This window comes from Chiloscyllium punctatum, chromosome 8 (assembly GCF_047496795.1).
Source record: "Chiloscyllium punctatum isolate Juve2018m chromosome 8, sChiPun1.3, whole genome shotgun sequence".
Classification (NCBI taxonomy): Eukaryota; Metazoa; Chordata; class Chondrichthyes; order Orectolobiformes; family Hemiscylliidae; genus Chiloscyllium; species Chiloscyllium punctatum.
The window spans coordinates 120,743,332-120,764,164 of record NC_092746.1 but is presented as its reverse complement, the minus strand read 5'-3'; the positions used below and the strand labels follow the sequence as shown (position 1 = coordinate 120,764,164).

The 20,833-nt window shown below is 47.3% G+C and overlaps 1 protein-coding gene across 1 annotated transcript in view; it reads left to right on the top strand.

Moving 5' to 3' along the window:
- Nucleotides 1-16,905, top strand: part of LOC140480272 (growth hormone-releasing hormone receptor-like) — a 76,385-nt gene extending 59,480 nt beyond the window's left edge. The window contains exons 9-14 of the mRNA XM_072574982.1: nt 1,851-1,920; nt 3,072-3,163; nt 4,887-5,016; nt 9,160-9,201; nt 13,010-13,299; nt 16,718-16,905. Coding sequence (XP_072431083.1) covers nt 1,851-1,920; nt 3,072-3,163; nt 4,887-5,016; nt 9,160-9,201; nt 13,010-13,108 — 433 coding nt within the window. The 3' untranslated portion in view covers nt 13,109-13,299; nt 16,718-16,905. The remainder of the gene's footprint in view (nt 1-1,850; nt 1,921-3,071; nt 3,164-4,886; nt 5,017-9,159; nt 9,202-13,009; nt 13,300-16,717) is intronic.
- The last annotated feature ends 3,928 nt before the right edge of the window (nt 16,906-20,833 follow it).

Sequence of the window (20,833 nt, the reverse complement as noted above, 5' to 3'; positions counted from 1 at the left end):
ATGAATGGAACATACTGCTCCCACAGGGCATCAGTGATGGAAGGAATGGATGTTGAAGATGGCAGAAAGGGTGCTCATCAAGCAGGGGCTGCTTTGTCCTGGATGGTGTCAAGCTTCTTGAGTGTTGTTGGAGCTGCACCCATCCAGGCAAGTGGGGAGTATTCCATCACACTCCTGACTTGTGCATTGGAGATGGTGGACAGGCTTTAGAGAGTTGGGAGATGTGTTACTCACTGCAGTATTCCTAGCCTCTGACCTGCTCTTGTAGTCTCAGTGTTTGTGTGGGTGCGTCAAGTCACCAAATGCAGGGATTAGTCTGGTAAACGGGCAGGGATTAGTCAGGGGTGGCACGGTGGCTCAGTGGTTAGCGCTGCTGCCTCACTGTGCCAGGTTCAATTCCCACCTCGGGCGACTGACTGTGTGGAGTTTGCACATTCTCCCCCTGTCTGCGTGGGTTTCCTCCGGGTGCTCTGGTTTCCTCCCACAATCCAAAGATGTGCAGGTAAATTGGCCATGCTAAATTGCCCATAGTGTTAGGTGCATTAGTCAGGGGGAATGGGTCTGGGTGGGTTACCCTTCAGAGGGTCGGTGTGGACTAGTTGGGCCAAAGGGCCTGTTCCCACACTGTAGGGAATTTAATCTAATCTAAACTTTCTCTGAAATGATTCCAATCCTTTTGCAGTTTTCCTTATATAAGGTGCCAAATACTGTGCACAATATTCCAAGCTCAACCTCTCTAATCCCCTGAAATGTTACCTTTTTTATTCAAATAATCTCCAAGATAAGGGATAACATTCTGTTCATGTTCTGAATTACTTGCCGTACCTTTTGTGATTGGGACACCCAGATCCTCCTGCAGCTCGGAAATCTCTCACCCATGTCAATTCATTCTTCTTTTCTATCATTCCTGCAATCTGTGCTATTTCACTCTTTCCCACGTTATGTTCCACTTACCAGATTTTTACCTCTGGAGTATAGCTCGTACAATGTTCAGACCAAGGTTACAATGAGAGATCAGGAGGTGAATGGGGACATGACGGAAACCAAAAGGAGCATCAGGGAACAGGTTATTGGTGAGCAAGTGTATGGTAGCCTGGTGGCTCAGCCATTAGCACTGCTTCCTGACAGCGCTAGGGACCTGGGTTCAATCCCAGCCTCGGGCCACTGACTGTTTGGAGTTCGCACGTTCTCCTTGTGTCAGTGTGGGTTTCCGCCCACAGTCCCAAGGTGTGGAGGTGTTGGTCTGAAAGCTTGTGATTTCAAATGGACCTGTTGGACTATAAGGAGAAAGTGAGGACTGCAGATGCTGGAGCTCAGAGTCAAGAGTGTGGTGCTGGAAAAGCACGGCAGCATCCGAGGAGCAGGAGAATCGACGTTTCAGGCATAATCCCTTCATCAGGAAAGAGGGACTATAACCTGGTATCACGTGACTTCTGACCAAAGATGTGTGGGTCGGCCATACTAAATTCTCCATAATGTCCAGGGGAGTGCAGGTTAGCTGGGTTGTGCTGGGTTAGTGTTAGGTGAAGAGGAGATTTATTCTTAATTCACTCACGGGATGTGGGCATCACTGGCTGGGCCAACATTTACCATTAGTCCCCTGTTGCTCTTGGGAAGGTGGTAGTGAACTGCCTTCTTGAACCACTGCACTCTGCACCCATCATGTCATTCGGGAGGGAATGCCAGGCCTTGGTGACGGAATGAGATGTAAGACCAATGTGCCTGCTTCACTTCCTCTTCTCGATGGTTGTTGATGGTAGATGTGGTGCATTGCGGTGTAGTGTTGGTCACCAAACCGAAGGAGAGAATGCTGTGTGCAGTTTCCCATTGACATTGTGTTACATTACTAGGTGCTGGGATGTTATTGAAGGCTCTCCGTACTGGTGGATAATCAAAGGACCAATTGTGGCGTCTATTGCAGTAAGTGATTAGAGTAAGCCTTTAATCAGCCTTTTAGACAAGAGCCAAGAGTCCATTCAGCCCCTTGAGCCTGCTCCCCCATTCATTATGGTCATGGCTGATCTCACCTTGGCTTCACCTGCCCGTTCCCCATAACCCTCAAACCCCATTTCTTATTAAGAATCTATCCCCTCCTTAAGTTGAAACGAACCACATTGGGCTCTGGACACAAGTTTGGGATTTGACTCACCTTTTCCATTCTGACAAGGCTTAGCCATCTGCTGTAATGGGATTTGGACCAACATCTTCAGAACATTAGCCTGGAGTTACTTTGTCCCGTGACCGTACCATGGCACCAGTCTGCCAGCTCTTGGTGCAGACGTGGACAGAGGTGTTGCTTTTCGTCTCTATCTCAGCCTCGTGGGGTTAGCCAGGGTTTCTGGCCCAATGTCCCAGTCTGAAGGCTGGTCTAGAGATTTCAACACAGTATCAGGTGTATTTCTCCCAAGTCAGTATTATCCAAGTCAGAGACACTGTTCTTTTTTTAAGGTTGTGAGGGGAGATTACACAAATTCGGTCGGTTTTCTCTCGAAGGAGTGATCTGATTGAAGTCTTCAGGATATTGACTTGAAAAGATATTCTATTTCCACTGGTTGGGGATTCCAGAGCGAGGGGCACAGTCTGTGAATTAGGGTCAGACTGTGCAGGAGAGATGTTAGGAAGCACTTCTACACACAATGGGGTGGGAGAGGTTTCGACCTCTCTTGCAGAAACGGCAGTGGATCAGTTTGTTTTAAATCTGAGATAGCTACGTTTTCATTAAGCGGAGATATTAAAGGATATGGGCCCAAGGCAGGTTTATGGAGTTAGGCCACAGATCAGCTGGGAATGGTGGGACAGGCTCGAGGGGCTGAATGATCTACTCCTGTTCCTATCAGTTAAATGAAGGCCCTGGTCTGTCCTCTTCTGGAAATAATCACATGGCCTGATGTCAAAGAACTGGCTCGCCTTCCTTGCCATCTTGGCTGATATTGAACCCTCAACCACAAGACAATCATTTAATTAATTAACTACATTCGCTTGACTCCGATCAATTGATTGAACAGCAAGGTAGGTTGGAAGGGCTGAACGGCCTATTCCTGCTTCTCACATCCTTTCCTCTCCTTCTGCAGATCAACTTCGTGCTTTTCATTAACATCATTCGGATCTTGGTGCGGAAGGTGATGCCGAGGGAGGTCCACACAGCTATCTCCTCACAGTACAGGTAGGTGCTAGCAGAAGGCACTCGCTGTGTGTGTAGCCCAGCATCACGGATCCTTTCACCTCTGGTCATGGAGGGACCATCCTAGTGGGGGGGGGGGGGGGAGAGGGTGGGGAGGATGTCAGTCTGGGCTGCTTCCCACTGGACAGAAGCTGCAGCTTCTACACAGCCTGGGTCCAGGTCCATAAAGATGGCAGGAAGACAATGGCATGTGTCATTGGCCAAACTTCCTCAGCTCTCTCCAGCCAGTGATGGGTACACCTGGGTACCACCATGGCCACTGGCCCCAGTTAGAACACCATTGTCCTCCCACTGATTCCATGGCTATTCCTGTTCCCAATCCGCCCTAAACTACACATCCTTAGACTGTGAGAGGAAACTGGAGTAGCCGGAGGAAGCCCTCGCAGAGAATGTGCAAGCTCCACACTGGAAGTGAACCCAGGACCCTGGCGCTGTGAGGCAGCAGTGCTAACCACTGACCCACCATGCCATCCCTTCAGAATTCACTTGCCGACCAATTAACCCTCTCCTCTTACGCATTTCATTTTTTAATTCATTCATGGGATGAGGGTAACGCTGGCTGGGCCAGCAGTTATTACCCACCCTAATTACCCAAAGGGTAGTTCAGTGTCAATCACATTGTTGTGTGTCTGGAGTCACATGTAGGCCAGACCAAGTAAGGATGGCAGATTCCTTCCCTAAAGGCTATTAGTGAACCAGATAGATTTTTCCAACAATGGATTCATGGTCATCATTAGACCCTTACTTCCAGATTTTAACTGAGTTCAAATTACACCATCTGCCTTGGTGGGATTTGAAGCCGTGTCCCCAGAACATTACCTGGGTCTCTGGATTAACAGTCTAACAATAATACCAGCAGGCCATTGCCTTCCGTATAAATGCTTGTTTTTGTCTTGAGTTAGTATTCTTGCAAATTGTCCTGATGAGTACAACACAAAGAGGTTTGGCAAAATGTGTCTTTTTCCAGAAGTTAACTAGTTAGGCACAGGTACAACTGTTTGGGGTTGGGTACAATATATCCAGCTCCACGGCTGACTGTTTCTCCATCCAAATGCACCATCAGGGTTGGTGCCAACACATGGACCTTCAATGTAACTCATTCGGAATCCTTACACAACATTGCCTCACAAGCCCTTGTATAATATTTTTGTATAACTACAGTTACATTCACCAATTGCACATCCCAAGTCTCCGAATGTACAAATGGAGGCAGTCTATGTAGCCAGGTAAATTATGTCTGTCTCCATTAGGACCCCTTGGTTAGAGACAAAAAAAACACTGCAGATGCTGGAGTCCAATCTATACAGGCAGGAGGCTGGAGGAACACAGCAAGCCAGGCATCATCAGGAGGGGGGGAAGCCAATGTTGCGGGTGTAACCCTTCTTCAGCCTTGGAAAGGGTTACACCCGAAACGTCAATTTCCCCCCCTCCTGATGCTGTCTGACTTGCTGTGTTCTTCCAGCCTCCTGCCTGTCTCCATTAGGATCCCAGTAAGATTAACCCATGAAGGACGGTTAGAGCTAATGCAACTCCAACATCAACGCTTTCAGAACCATGACCCCTTATGGCAAGTTTCTTGTTCCGTGCCTAGGGCAGCCCTGAGCTGTGCGGATCTGGGAAGCATTGCAGAATTTATCCTTCAGGGTGAAAAGGGAAAGATTTGCCATTCTCAGTGTTTCATTGAATTGTTCTCCTCTCTACACAGGCGACTGACAAAGTCAACCCTGCTGCTGGTCCCTCTGTTAGGTGTGCACTACATCGTCTGTGCTTTCCCTCCTGATGGGGCCGTGCTAGCCATTCGACTTTATCTTGACCTCTGCATCGGGTCATTCCAGGTACGGCGAACTTTGAACTGCGCGGGGATGGTCACCGTTTGTTGCTGGGGAAGTGCCATAATGATTACCGCTGATGGCAGAATCAATCTTGGGATCTGACAATCCATCGTAAACTAATGCAAAGCATATGGATTAGCAGCACACACCGGCCATTCAGCCCCTCAAGCCAACTCTGCCATTTTATATGATCGTGGCTGATCTGCACTGGCTTCAACCCAGCTCCTCAGATGCCTCAAAAATTGATCTCCCTCCTCTTCATAGACTTACAGTGATCTAGCCTCCAGCATCCTCTGGGGTAGAGAATTCCAGACATTCACTACTCTCTGGGAGGAGAAATTCCTTTGGATCTCAGTTTTAAATGAGTGTCCCTTTATTCTGTAACTGTGTCCCTGAGTTTGAGATTCCCCAAACATCTTCCCTACTCAAGTCGCCTCAGAATGGTATGTTTCGATAAGATCAAAACTCATTATTCTAAATTCAAATGAGTAAAGTCCCAATCTGTTTAGACATTCCTGATAAATCAATCCTCTCATCCCAGGAATCAGTTGAGTGAATCTCTTTTGGAGCTGTTGCTATTGCTGGTATATTTGTTTTTCAGACACAGGATCTTAACAGTACACAATACTTCAGGTATGGCCTCAGCAACATCCTGTACATTTGGAACAAGACTTCCTCTAATTTAAACTCCAATCCTCTCGCAATAAAGGCCAAAATTCCATTTACCTCCTTAATTACTCACTGCACCTCCACGCTAACATTTTACATAGAACATAGAAGAATACAGCGCAGTACAGGCCCTTCGGCCCTCGAAATTTCAATTGTAAGAACACCCAGATCCCTCTACACAGCACTTTTCCAGAATGTTCCACCCCAGTAATAAACTGCATTTTTGATTCTTCCTCCCAATGGAGTGACTTCGCAATTTCCTACATTATGTTTTTGCCAAGTGTTTTTGGAAATGTATCGCCGTTCCTTTAGTGTGACTGGGTCAAAGTCCTGGACTTCCCTCCCTCAGGGCATTGTGGGTCAACCCACAGCAGGTGGACTGCAGCGGTTCAAGAAGGCAGTTCACCCCCACCTTCTCAAGGGGGCAACTAGAGATGGGTAATAAATGTTGGCCCAGCCAGCGATGCCCACATCCTGTGAGTGAGTTGAGAATAAATCTCCTCTTTACCTTCTCTGGCCTATGGAGAAAGAACCCAGCTTCTCCAATATGATTGAACTGCCTGAATCTGAGACTGAAATAACTTCACAGAGACCAGTATTCTATCACCAAGTCTCCCTCTACTTACATACAAGATGTAAAGCACTTTCACTTTCACTGACCACCCTATCTACTCCTCTGATCATCTTGTATGTCTGTGACCCTGTGTCACTCCTTTTCCTGAGTGAAAACCGATGAGAAATATTTGTTCAGCACCTCTCCAATCTCCACAGGGTCCACACACAACTTCCCACTTCTGTCTTTGACTGGCCCTATTCCTACCCTGGTCATCCTTTTATTCCTCACATACCTATAGAAAGCTTTAGGATTCTCCTTTATTCTACCTGCTAAAGATTGCTCGTGTCCTCTATTTGCTCTTCTTAACTCTCTCTTTAAATCCTTCCGAGCTGATCTGTAACTCTCCATCGCCTCATCTGAACCATCTCACCTCAATGTCACATAAGCCTCTTCTTCCGCTTAACAAGAGATGCAATATCTATTGTAACCCACGGTTCCCTTTCCTTATCACTTCCTCCCTGCCTGACAGGGACATACCTATCAAAGACATATCTGTTCCTTAAACCAGCTCCACATTTCGATTGGCCCCATCTCCTACATTTTGCTACCCCATTCTATGCATCCTAAGTCTTGCCTAATTGCATTATAATTGCACTTCCCACCTTGATAATTCTTGCCCTGCGGCATATCCCTTTCCATCGCTAGACTAAACGTAACTGATTTATGGTCACTTCTCCAAAGTGCTCACCGACCACTAAATCAAACACCTGGCCTGGTTCATTACCAAGCACCAGACCCAGTGTGGCCTCCCCTCTTGTCGGCCCTTTGATATACTGTGTCAGGAAACCCTTCTGCACACATTGGACAAAAACTGATCCATCCGACGTACTAGAGTTATAGCATTTCCAGTCAATGTTGGGGAAGTTAAGGTCCCCCGTAATGATAACCCTGTTCCTTTCACTCCTATCCAGAATAATTTTGCTAATCCTCTCTTCCACCTTCCTGGAACTCTGCGGAGACCTATAACAAACTCCCGGCTGTGTGACCTCTCCTCTCCTGTTTCTAACCTCAGCCCATACTACCTCAGTAGATGAGTTCTCGCCAAAAGTTCTTTATACTTCTTATCCGTTATACTATCCTTGACTAACAAAGCCACACCTGCCCCTTTTTTACCACCTTCCCTGATCTTAATGAAAGATCTAAATCCAGGAACCTGCAACATCCATTCCTCACCCTGCTCTATCCCTGTCTCCGAAATGGCCACAACATCGAAGTCCCAGGTACCTATCCATGCTGCAAGCTCATCGACCTTATTCCCGGTACTTCTGGCGTTGAAGTAGACACACTTCAAACCAGTTTGTGACTGTGAAACCCTATCCATGCCCTCCCTACTCTCATCCTCCTGTGCACTGGAATTACACCTCAGATTCCCATCCCCCTGCTGAGCTAGTTCAAACCCACCTGGATAGCACCAGCAAATTTCCCACCCAGGATATTAGTACCCTTCTGGTTTGTAGAGGTCCCACCTTCCCCAGAATGAGCCCCAATTATCCATAAACCTGAAATCCACCCTCCTGCACCAACCCGGCAGCTATGTGTTCAGCTGCTCTCTCTCCCTATTCCGTGTCTCGCTATCACGTGGAGGAATTATTGCTGGAATATTAATCTCGAGATCCAGGCAGTATTCAGGAGACCTGAGTTTGAATGAGAGATGGTGGAATCTGAATTCGATACAAATCTGGAATTAAGAACCCAATGATGACCATGGATCTATTGTTGGAAAAACCCATCAGGTTCACTAATGTCCTTTAGGGAAGGAAACTGGCACCCTTTTCTGGTCTGGTCTACATGTGACTCCAAACCCACAGCTATGTGGTTGATTCCTAACTGCCCTCTGGGCAATTAGGGATGGGCAATAAATGCTGGCCTAGCCAGAGATGCCCTCATCCTGTGAATGAATAAAGAAAAATCTCTAATGCTCTTTTTTTATCTGTCAGCCAGGGCTCCCCGATATGCAGCCCCAATCAGGGGACTCAGATTCTATGAGATCTGCCTGGCTGACCTTGTTACAATCACTGCAGGATCTTTGTCTGAGGATCTTTGGTGAATGTCTGCAGTGCATCTTGTAGATAGTACACCCTGCTGCTACTGAGCGTCGGTGGGGGAGGGAGTGGATGCTTGTGGATGTGGTGCCAATCAAGTGGGCTGCTCTGTCCTGGATGGTGTCACACTTCTTGAGTGTTATTGGAACTACCCCCATCCAGGCAAGCGGGGAATATTCCATCACACTCCTGACTTGCACCTTGTAGATGGTGGACAGGTTTTGGGGAGTCAGGAGGGTAGATTTCCTTGCCTCTGCCCTGCTCTTTAGCCGCAGGGTTTACCTGACTGGTACAGTTCAGAGTCTGGTCAGAGGTACCCTCAGGATGTTGAATAGGGGCTATACAAATGCAAGTGAGTGCTGCAGGAGAGTACAGAGGGAGTGCTGCACTATCAGAGATTCTATCTTTCAGATGCAATGTTAGACTGAGGTGCTTTTGACCTTCCCCGGTGAACATGAATCATCCATTGGCATTGCATTAAAAAGGTGATGGGAGCCCGCCCCTCCACCCCTCCGCCCCCCCCCCCCCCCCCCCCCCCCCCCCGGTGTCCCAGTGACATTGTAAAACCAGATAATCGGGCCAAATCACATTGGGGAATGTAGGGTGATGGGGTGCATGTAAATTGGCATTTCCAACATTTCAAACTCCGGAAAGTTTGAGAAGTCCTTTGTTGGGCTTTGAAGTGTCTTGGGACACCTGGTGATTGTGGAAGGTGCTACACAAATGCTTCTTTTATTTTTAACCAGCCATTGGAATAAGCAGTGTCAATATTGTCCTGATTGCGTTGTAATGGGTTTGCTGTTCTCTGTTCTTACACAGGGCTTTATAGTTGGAGTGCTGTACTGCTTTATGAACCAAGAGGTAAGCAAAGCCTTTTATTTATCACAAGAATATACTTTATCCATTGTAAACAATTTTTTAATGTACATAGGCAATTACTGAGGCAGTTCTGCACAGTCTTTGTCATAAGGCCATAGAGATGTACAGCGCGGAAACAGACCTTTTAGTCCAACCCGTCCATGCTGACCAGATATCCTAACTTAATCTAGTCCCATTTGCCAGCACTTGGCACATATCCCCCCAAACCCTTCCTATTCATATACCTATCCAGATATCTTAAAAACGTTGCCATTGTACCAGCCTCACCCATACAGTCTGCTCCGCCATTTGATCATGGCTGATGTTTCTCAACCCCACTCTCCTGCTTTCTCCCCTTTAACCTCTGATCCCCTTACCAGTCAAGAACCTATCCATCTTTGTCTCAAATTCACTCAATGACTTGGCCTCCATAGCCCTCTGTGACAGCGCATTCCACAGAGTCACCTCCCCTCTGGCTGGAGAAATTCCTCCTCGTGTTTACTGCATAGGGTCATCCCTTCGCTCTGAGGCTGTACCCTCAGATACTAGTCCCTCCCACTACTCGGGACACCACTCCATGTCCACTCTATCCAGGCCTCTCAGTTTCCTGTAAGTTTTAATCAAGTTCCCACCCATCCTTACCCCTTGTAAAGCTGCCATCTTGAACCGCTGCAGTCCATCTGCTGTGGGTTGATCCACAATGTCCTGAGGGAGGGAATTCCAGGATTTTGACTCAGCGACAGTGAAGGAACAGCGATATATTTCCAAGTCAGGATGGTGAGGGCATGGAGGGGAACTTGCAGGGGGTGGTGTTCCCATGTATCGACTGCTCTTGTCCTTCTAGATGGAAGTGGTCATGGGTTTGGAAGGTGCTGTCTGAGGATCTTTGATGAATTTCTGCCGTGCATCTTGTAGATAGTACACACTGCTGTTACTGAGCGTTGGTGGGGGAGGGATTGGGGGAGGGGTGGAGCTCAGTTGACTGGACGGTTGGTATGTGAAGCAGTGTGATGCCAACAATGTGGGTTCAATCCCCACACCAGCTGAGGTGACCATGAATGACTCTCCTTCTGAACCTCTCCCCTTACCTGAGGTGTGGGTGACCCTCAGGTTAAACCACCACCAGTTGTCTCTCTCTCTAATGAGACAGCAGCCCCAATAGTCAGAGGGAAATTGAGAAACCAACTTGTACGGAGATCTCAGCTATCTGTAAGAATAATATGGTGGTTATGGGAGGGGATTTAAACTTTCCAAACATAGACTGGGACTGCAATAGTGTTAAAGGTTTAGATGGAGAGGAATTTCTTAAGTGTGTACAAGACAATTTTCTGATTCAGTATGTGGATGTACCGACTAGAGAAGGTGCAAAACTTGACCTACTCTTGTGAAATAAGGCAGGGCAGGTGACTGAAGTGTCAGTGGGGGAGCACTTTGGGGCCAGTGACCATAATTCTATTCGTTTTAAAATAGTGATGGAAAAGGATAGACCAGATCTAAAAGTTGAAGTTCTATATTGGAGAAAGGCCAATTTTTATGGTATTAGGCAAGAACTTTCAAAAGCTGATTGGAGGCAGATGTTCGCAGGTAAAGGGACGGCTGGAAAATGGGAAGCCTTCAGAAATGAGATAACAAGAATCCAGAGAAATTATATTCCTGTCAGGGTGAAGGGGAAGGCTGGTAGGTATAGGGAATGCTGGATGACTAAAGAAATTGAGGGTTTGGTTAAGAAAAAGAAGGAAGCATATGTCAGGTGTAGACAGGATAGACCGAGTGAATCCTTAGAAGAGTATAAAGGAAGTAGGAATATACTTAAGAGGGAAATCAGGAGGGAAAAACGGGGACATGAGATAGCTTTGGCAAATAGAATTAAGGAGAATCCAAAGGGTTTTTACAAATATATTAAGGATAAAAGGGTAACTAGGGAGAGAATAGGGGCCCTCAAAGATCAGCAAGGCAGCCTTTGTGTGGAGCCACAGAAAATGGGGGAGATACTAAATGAATATTTTGAATCAGTATTTACTGCGGAAAAGGATATGGAAGATATAGACGGTAGGGAAATAGATGGTGACATCTTGCAAAATGTCCAGATTACAGAGGAGGAAGTGCTGGATGTCTTGAAACGGTTAAAGTTGGATAAATCCCCAGGACCTAATCAGGTGTACCCGAGAACTCTGTGGGAAGCTAGAGAAGTGATTGCTGGGCCTTTTGCTGAGATATTTGTATCATCGATAGTCACAGGTGAGGTGCCGGAAGACTAGAGGTTGGCTAACGTGGTGCCACTGTTTAAGAAGGATGGTAAGGACAAGCCAGGGAACTATAGACCGGTGAGTCTGACCTTGGTGGTGGGCAAGTTGTTGGAGGGAACCCTGAGGGACAGGATGTACATGTATTTGGAAAGGCAAGGACTGATTAGGGATAGTCAACATGGCTTTGTGCATGGGAAATCATGTCTCACGAAGAAGTAACAAAGAGGATTGATGAGGGCAGAGCAGTAGATGTGATCTATATGGACTTCAGTAAGGCGTTCAACAAGATTCCCCATGGGACACTGGTGAGCAAGGTTAGATCTCATGGAATACAGGGAGAACTAGCCATTTGGATACAGAACTGGCTCAAAGGTAGAAGACAGAGGGTGGTGGTGGAGGGTTGTTTTTCAGACTGGAGGCCTGTGACCAGTGGAGTGCCACAAGGAGCGGTGCTGGGCCCTCTATATTTTGTCATTTACATAAATGATTGGATGCGGGCATAAGAGGTACAGTTAATAAGTTTGCAGATGACACCAAAATTGGAGGTGTAGTGGACAGCGAAGAGGGTTACCTCAGATTACAACAGGATCTGGACCAGATGGGCCAATGGGCTGAGAAGTGGCAGATGGAGTTTAATTCAAATAAATGCAAGGTGCTGCATTTTGGGAAAGCAAATTTTAGCAGGACTTATACACTTCATGGTAAGGTCCGAGGGAGTGTTGCTGAACAAAGAGACCTTGGAGTGCAGGTTCATAGCTCCTTGAAAGTGGAGTCGCAGGTAGATAAGATAGTGAAGAAGGCGTTTGGTATGCTTTCATTTATTGATCAGAGTATTGAGTACAGGAGTTGGGAGGTCATGTTGCGGCTGTAAAGGACATTGGTTAGGCCACTGTTGGAATATTGCGTGAAATTCTGATCTCCTTCCTATCGGAAAGATTTTGTGAAACTTGAAAGGGTTCAGAAAAGATTTACAAGGATGTTGCCAGAGTTGGAGGGTTTGAGCAATAGGAAGAGGCTGAACAGGCTGGGACTGTTTTCCCTGGAGTGACAGAGGCTGAGGGGTGACCTTATGGAGGTTTATAAAATTATGAGGGGCATGGATAGGGTAAATAGACAAAGTCTTTTCCCTGGGGTGTGGGAGTCCAGAACTAGAGGGTATAAGTTTAGGGTGAGAGGGGAAAGATATAAAAGAGACCTAAGGGGCAGCTTTTTCACGCAGAGTTTGGTACGTGTATGGAATGAGCTACCAGAGGATGTGATGGAGGCTGGTACAATTGCAACATTTAAGAGGCATTTGGATGGGTACATGAATAGGAAGGGTTTGGGGGGATATGGGCTGGGTGCTGGAAGGTGGGACTAGATTGGGTTGGGATATCTGGTCGGCATGGACGGGTTGGACCGAAGGGTCTGTTTCCATGCTGTACATCTCTATGACTCTATCTCTATGACTCTAAAACTATGGTGAATTGACCTTGACCTTGGAGGGAGTGGATATTTGTGAATGGGCTCAAAACGGTGCTTTAATATTGTCAATGCTTTAAAGGAACATGCAATTCTTCCAACAGGTGCAGACAGAGATTTACCGAAGATGGCTTAGCAGAAAACTGAACAGTTATGGGGCTGTGCCAGTCATAGGGAAAACCCAGATGGACACTTCCTGTTGAACTCTAGGTCAAAGGTCAAGCGGAAAGCGCTTCCAACCCCATTCGCTGTGACCCTCCCGTCTACTTGACTTTCTCACTGTTGAAGAAATCTGTCCCCTCCTAACTTATGGAATTTTTCGTTATTTAATTTTATTTCAAAGGAATCAGTGTGAGCTCAAGTTGGGCAACCTGGAAGGATTTAACCACACCAGGTGAGCAAAATGTTGTTCTCAAGCCTGAGATAGTGTGATACTTAGATAATAAGATAATAGGAGCAGGAGAAGGCCATTCAGCCCTCACACGTGCTGTGCCATCAACATGATCATGGCTGATCGTCCAACTCAGTCTCCTTTCTCCCCATTCCCATTGATCCCTTTCATCTCAAAAAATACTATATTTGTCTCTAATACATTCAATGCTTTGGCCTCAACCACTTCCTGTGGCAGAGAATTCCACAGGCTCCCCACTCTCTGGGGGAAGACATTTCTCCTCATCTCTGTCCGAAATGGACTACTCCAAACATTGGGTACAATGGTATCAAGGAAGCTGCACTCATCATCTGCCCTGCTGACCCTGTGACACTGTACTGATGGGTGCGTGTGTTTGCAGTTCTCTGAATGAAGGGCTTGTGACAGCCAAGTCTCCCCCAGTCAGCTCCCAGAGACAGAAATGCAGTAATGACTGTCCTGCTGGTGAAGGGCTAAAAACTGGGCTAGACATCATAGAGGACACAGGGGTCTAGATTAGAGTGGCGCTGGAAAAGCACAGCAGGTCAGGCAGCATCCAAGGTGCAGGAAAATTGACATTTCAGGCAAAAGCCCTTCATCAGAAATAGAGGCAGGGTGCCTGCAGAGTGTCTGCGTGGGATTCCTCCGGGTGCTCCGGTTTCAGCCCTCAGTCCAAAGATGTGCAGGTTAGGTGAATTGGCCATGCTAAATTATCCCTAGTGTTTGGTGCATTAGTCCGAGGGGAATGGGTCTGGGTGGGTTACTCTTTGGAGGGTCGGTGTGGACTTGTTGGGCCGAAGGGCCTGCTTCCACACTGTAGGGAATCTTATCCATCATAGAGGACACCCCTATTTTTTCGGATGAGACTTTTACATCTGCCCGAGAAGGAAGATGTGGCCAAACCTGATTGAATTTTTTGAGGAAGTGACAAAGATGATTGATGAGGGCAGGGCAACAGATGTTGTCTACATGGACTTCACCAAGGCCTTTGATAAGGGCCCTCAGGGCAGGCTGAAGTCACATGGGATCCACAGTGAGCTGGCTTGGCCACAGAAAACAGAGCAACAATAGAAGGGTCTTCTTCAGACTGGAGATCAGTGAGCAGTGGTGTTCCACAGGGATCAGTGCTGCACCCCTGTTATCTGTAACACTGTCTGCATGCATGATGTAGAGGAGAGTTTGATTAGAAAGTTTGCGGGCGACACAAAGATTTGGAGAGCTGTGGATACTGGGAGGATTGCCAGAGGATGCAGCAGTTTATAAATCAGCTGAAGAATTGGGTGGAGTTTAGTTTGGACAAATACGAGGTGATGCGTTTTGGAAGATCTATTGTAAGTGGGAAGTATACAGTAAATGGCAGGACCCTAATAGCTTCAACATGCAGCAGGATCTAGGCTTACAGTCCCCAGTTCCCTGAAAGTGACAACACAAGTGGATAAGGTGCTCAAGAAGACATATGGCACGCTTGCCTTCATTGGCAAGACATAGACTATAAAGACTGGCAAGTCTTGTTGCAGCTGTATAGTACTTTAGTTAGGGCACATTTGGAATATTGTGTCCAGTTTTGTTTGCCACACTACCACTGGAGGATTTGGAGAGGGTACAGAAATAGTTTACCAGCATGTTACCTGGTTTGGAGGGTATTAGCTCTGAGGGGAGATCGGATATACTTGGTTTGTTTACATTTGGCCGACGGGCGACCTGATAGAAATGTACAGAATTATGAGAGGCACAAATAGAACTGATAATGGGAGTCTTTGTCCCAGGGTAGAAATGTCATTAACTAGAGGACATAGGCTTAAGGTGAAAGGGGCTAAGTTTAAAGGAGATGTGAAAGGCAGGTTTTTTTTTATCACAGAGGGTGGGTAAGTACCTGGAATGTGCTGCTGCAGTAGGTGGTGCAGTGGGATACAATAGCAATGTTTAAGAGGTGCCATGATGGATGGAGGGAATAGAGGGATCTGGACCGTGCAGAGGCAAGAGGCTTTTAGTTTAGAAAGGCATCATGTGCTAGCACAGTCTGGGTGGGCCGAAGGGCCTGTTCCTGCACTGTGCTGTTATTTATCCTTTGTACAAGTTTTCTAATGGTCATGCAAAGGCCACATAAATACTGCCTGCCCAATGATGCTCAGATCTCCCCCAACTCCTACTCTGCGTGAAGAGATAGCTAGACCGTAATTCTTCAATAAAATGCACTGGTCTTGTCTTGTGGGCAGTTTGAGCAAGGCTGACACTGATGGACCACTCCTTGTTGCCCTTCAACAGCTGCTGTGAGTTATTCCTGAACCACTTCAATCCTGGGATGAGGTGAAGCAGATATTAGATTATCTTACAATGTGGAAACAGGCCCTTTGGCCCAACAAGTCCACACCGACCCTCCAAAGAGCAACCCACCCAGACCCATTCCCTGACATTTATCCCTTCACCTAACACTACGGGCAATTCAGCCAATTCACCTGACCTGCACATTTTTTGGACTGTGGGAGGAAACCCACGCAGACACGGGGAGAATGTGCAAACTCCACACAGACAGTCACCTGAGGCTGGAATTGAACCTGGGACCTTGGTGCTGTGAGGCAGCAGTGCTAACCACTGTGCCACCGTGCCGCCCGAAGTGCTGATGACCCAGGGATAAATGCAGTAGCGTGTGCTGTATCAATTGGCTTGATGGTATTGCTGCTAGGTTATTAATTCTGAAACCCAGGCGACGGGGAGCTGCTTTTGAACGTGGTAGGTGGTGAGACGCAGCTCTGACAAAACACAAGAAGCTGTTACGCCATCCAGGACAAAACATCCCGCTCGGTTGGCATCACTTCCACAAACACTAATGAGTTGTTAGCGTGGAATTCCCTTCCTCAGAGGGAGGTGATGGCTGGGTTAACGTAACATGGTGGAGTTCTGCAGATTTTGCACAGTATGTTGTGGACAGTCAGCAAAGAGGAGAGAGGTCACCATCACCTTAGTTAAATGGTGCAGCACTCAATAGATGGAGCTGGGGAAACACAGACAGCATCCGAGGAGCAGGAAAGGCAATGTTTCAGGACTGACAAAGGGTTTCGGCCCGAAATGCCGACCTTCATGCTCCTCGGATGCAAAATGACCTGTTGTTTTTTTTTCCCAGCTCCACATCTATTGACTCTTGACCCTCAGCATCTGTAGTCTTCACTGGCTCCAAGAATGGTGCAGCAGACTTGATGGGCTGAATACCCACTCCTGCTCCAAGTCCCATGTCCAGCCCTCTTTGCTGGGAGGGTTTTAGCTGGTCAACACCCATTGGCTGAGCTGGTAGCTGCTTCCCTGCTGTTAATCATCTAACGTGGATCTGTCTTTTGCTATGTGCACTGAAGGCCTTTGGAACACTCTCTGATCATGAACCTCTGTGCTGTTTCTCTTTGACCCACAGGTAGGCCTCATGCGAGATGTGCAATAGGCAGCCTCTGCTGTCGAGACTGGAGTTTGACCAGCATTGACTGACTTGGTCTCCCTGAGGATCCCCCGTGAGGAATTCAATACCGAAATCTTGGGGCTCGGTCTGTCATGAGGTCACTATTGGCTCAACATCCATCCAGCTCGTGATAATTTCCAGTGAACTCCCGGGGTGAAGGGGGGGGTGGGGGGGGAGGTGGGGGAGCAGCTTGTGGAAGGGCCGTGCCATTTCTTTGTCCAAAATCGCACTCTCGATGAGGAACTACAAGGAGAGAGACAAAAACAGTTGGCATTTATATGGCACCTGTCGCATCCATGGGAATCCCCAAAGCTCTTGGCAAACCACTGAAATGTTTCTCTTCTCGAAATGTGGCGATGTTTGGGCCATCGGGAAATTGTACAGAGAAAGTACCCACATGTAGGTGTGCAATTATGAACCTCTCATCTGATTTGTGTCGGTCATGTTCGTAACATTGAATCTTGGAGCTGGAGTAGGCCATTCAGCTCTTCAAGTATGCTTCTCTATTCAATACAATCATGGCTGATCCTCTGTCTCAATGCTCTGTTCCCATTTTCTCCACATACCCCAGGATTACTTTAATATCTAAACATCACAGAGGGTGGTACCATGTGTGGAATGAGCTGCCAGAGGAAGTGGTGGAGGCTGGGACAATTGCAACATTTAAGAGGCATTTGGATGGGTATATGAATAGGAAGGGTTTGGAGGGATATGGGCTGGGTGCTGGCAGGTGGGACTAGATTGGGTTGGGATATCTGGTCGGCATGGACAGGTTGGACTGAAGGGTCTGTTTCCAAGCCGTACATCTCTATGACTCTATGACTCTATCTCTTCCTTGAATATATTTAGTGACTTGGCATCCAGAGGCTTCTGTGGGAGCGAATTTTCACAGGGTCACCACACCTTGACTGACGAATCTTCCTCATCTCAGTCCTAAATGGTCTATCATGTATCCTGTGACTGTGTCCCCTGGTTCGACACTGCCCGCACAGGGGGAAACATCCTCCCTGCGTCCAGACTATCCAGCCCTGGTTGGAATTTTATATGTTTTATGAAATCCTTCTCATCCTAAACTCTGGTGAATACAGACCGTGTCAAACCAATCTGCCAACTGGACAGTTTTGCAGAGGTAGCTTAGCGAATGGACACAGCAACGTCCACCAGAGTGAATTCAGAAGGGAAAGCTAAAGGCATATGGATGTTTAAAGTTAATGTAGTGACGGTAGTTCTGGTTCAGAGATTGCCTGCTCAAGGAGGAGCAGGGAGGAGGGGTGGTGGCAGGAACACCAATTGGAAGCATGCGACAAGTGAGGTCCCACAGCGATCAGTGTGGGGGTCTGAGGTGCTCACTGTATTCCTGATCCATTTCAATCATAGAAACCCTACAGTGTGGAAACAGGCCATTCGGCCCAACAAGTCCACGCCGACCCTCCAAAGAGTATCCCGCCCCATTCCCATTCTCCTACCCCATTACACTACATTTACACCTGACTAATGCACCTCACCTACACATCCCTGAACACTATGGACAATTTAGCCTGTGAGAGGAAACTGGAGCACTCAGAGGAAACCCACGCACACACCAGAAGAATGTGCAAACTTCACACAGACAGTTGCCCGAGGCTGGAATCGAACCTGGGTCCCTGGCACTGTGAGGTGGCAGTGCTAACCACTGAGCCACCGTGCCGCCCCCAAACGGGGCTGAGATAAAGCAGATATCCCAATGTGCTGCTGACCCAGGGATAAGTGTGGCAGTGTTTTGTTTCCCTTTATTCATTTACAGGATGAGGACATCACTGGTTGGGCTGGCATTTCTTGCCCAGAGAACAGTTAAGAGTCAATCACATTGCAGTGGGTCTGGAGTCACATGTAGGCCAGCCCCGGTAAGGACAGCGGTTTCCTTCCCAAAAGGACATTAGTGAACCTGACGGGTTTTCCCAACAATGGATCCATGGTCATCAGTGAATCTATTTATAAATGTTTATTGAATTTAAATTCCACCATCTGGTATGGGTGGGATTTGGGCCCAGGTCTCCAGAACGTTACCTGGGCCACTGGGCCATCTCCTCCCCAGCTGTGTGCCCAGGGTAGATTGGCCTAGGGGTATTACTGCTCGATTGTTAATCCATAAGCCCAGCCAATGGGGAGCTGGCTTTGAACATGGTAGATCATGAGACGCAGCCCTGATAACACTCAAGAAGCTTGACACCATCCAGGACAAAGCAGCCCCTGCTTGTTTGGCACCACATCCACAAACATTAGAGGGTTGTTCACCTGGAATTCTCTTCCTCAGGTGGCTGGGTTAATATGTCGTGCCTGGAATCGGGGATCGGGTGAGTAATATGTATTGGCTCAGGATCCCAGAAATAACTCAACTGCTCACCTTTGACAGAACACCGTTGGGTCTCAGCCCATAAGACGAACGGCTGGGGATCCTGGGATTGTCTTCATTTAGAGTTTAGAAGATTAAGGGGAGATCTAATAGAAACTTACAAGATAATGCATGGCTTTGAAAGGGTGAATGCTGGGAAATTGTTTCTGTTAGGTGGGGAGACTAGGATGCATGGGCACAGCCTTAGAATTAGAGGGGGTCAATTAAGAATGGAAATAAGGAGACATTTCTTCAGCCAGAGAGCGGTGGGCCTGTGGAATTCATTGCTGCGGAGCGCAGTGGAGGCTGGGACGTTAAACGTCTTCAAGGCAGAGGTTGATAAATTCTTAATCTCGCAAGGAATTAAGGGATACAGGGAGAATGTGGGTAAGTGGCATTGAAATGCCCATCAGCCATGATTGAGTGGCAGAGTGGACTCGATGGGCCGAATGGCCTTACTTCCACTCCTATTTCTTATGGTTTTATGATCTTATTAATCTGAGACCCTTGCCTTTAGCCAACTATGGAATCCAAGATGCCATTTCCCTTCTTTCCATTTGTGTTTTGGGAAGCACATAGATTCATAGAATCCCCACAGTGTGGAAACAGGCTGTTCAGCCCAACCAGTCCACATCGACCCTCCAAGGAGTAACCCACCCAGGCCCATTCCTCTACCCTATTACTATTCATTTACCCCTGACAAATGCACCTAACCTGAACACTACAGGCAATTTCCCATGGCCAATCCACCCTAACCTGCACATCTTTGGATTGTGGGAGGAAACTGGAGCACCCAGAGGAAACCCACTTGGACACGGGGAGAACACACAAACTCCACACAGACAATTGCTCGAGGCTGGAGTTGAACCTGGAATGTCTTTGGAGAGGTTGAATAGGCTGGAGCGTAGGAGACTGAGGGGTGACCTTATAGAGATAGAGGTTTATAAAATCATGAAGGGCATGGATAGGGTAAATAGACAAAGTCTTTTCCCTGGGTAGGTGGGTCCAGACTAGAGAATATAGGTTTAAGGTGAGAGGGGAAAGATATAAAAGAGACCTTAGGGGCAACTTTTTCACGCAGAGAGTGGTACGTGTATGGAATGAGCTGCCAGAGGAAGTGGGAGAGGCTGTACAATTGCAACATTTAAGAGGCATCTGGATGGGTATATGAATAGGAAGGGTTTGGAGGGATATGGGCCAGGTACTGGCAGGTGGGACTAGATTGGGTTGAGATATCTGGTTGGCATGGACGGGTTGGATGGAAGGGTCTATTTCCATGCTGTACATCTCTATGACTCTATGACCTGATGGATAAGGATTGCTTGCTGGGGAATGACTAGTGGGGACTAGGGTGTGGGTGAGGAGATGGTATGGACACAGCATGACACTCAGAATTGGAAACTGTGTGCCAGATTTCTAGTAACTCTTCTGATGTCTATGCAATGGGTATTAACGTTAAAGTAAGCCTCAATCCATCTTACTCTTCAATCAATGTCCATTTTCCAAATTGCATTCAGCTTCATCTGTGTCATTGAGCAACCTGCCAGGCAGCTAAGATAGCACTAACAATTTTCATGATGTTTTTGGATGATTCATCAAGATGAGGGATACCCAACTGACGTCGGTTACCCGGGGTTACAGGCTAGGAAATTCTACAGTTCTATGAAAGTTACAATGTGCGAGATTTCCGGCCAGAACAGAAA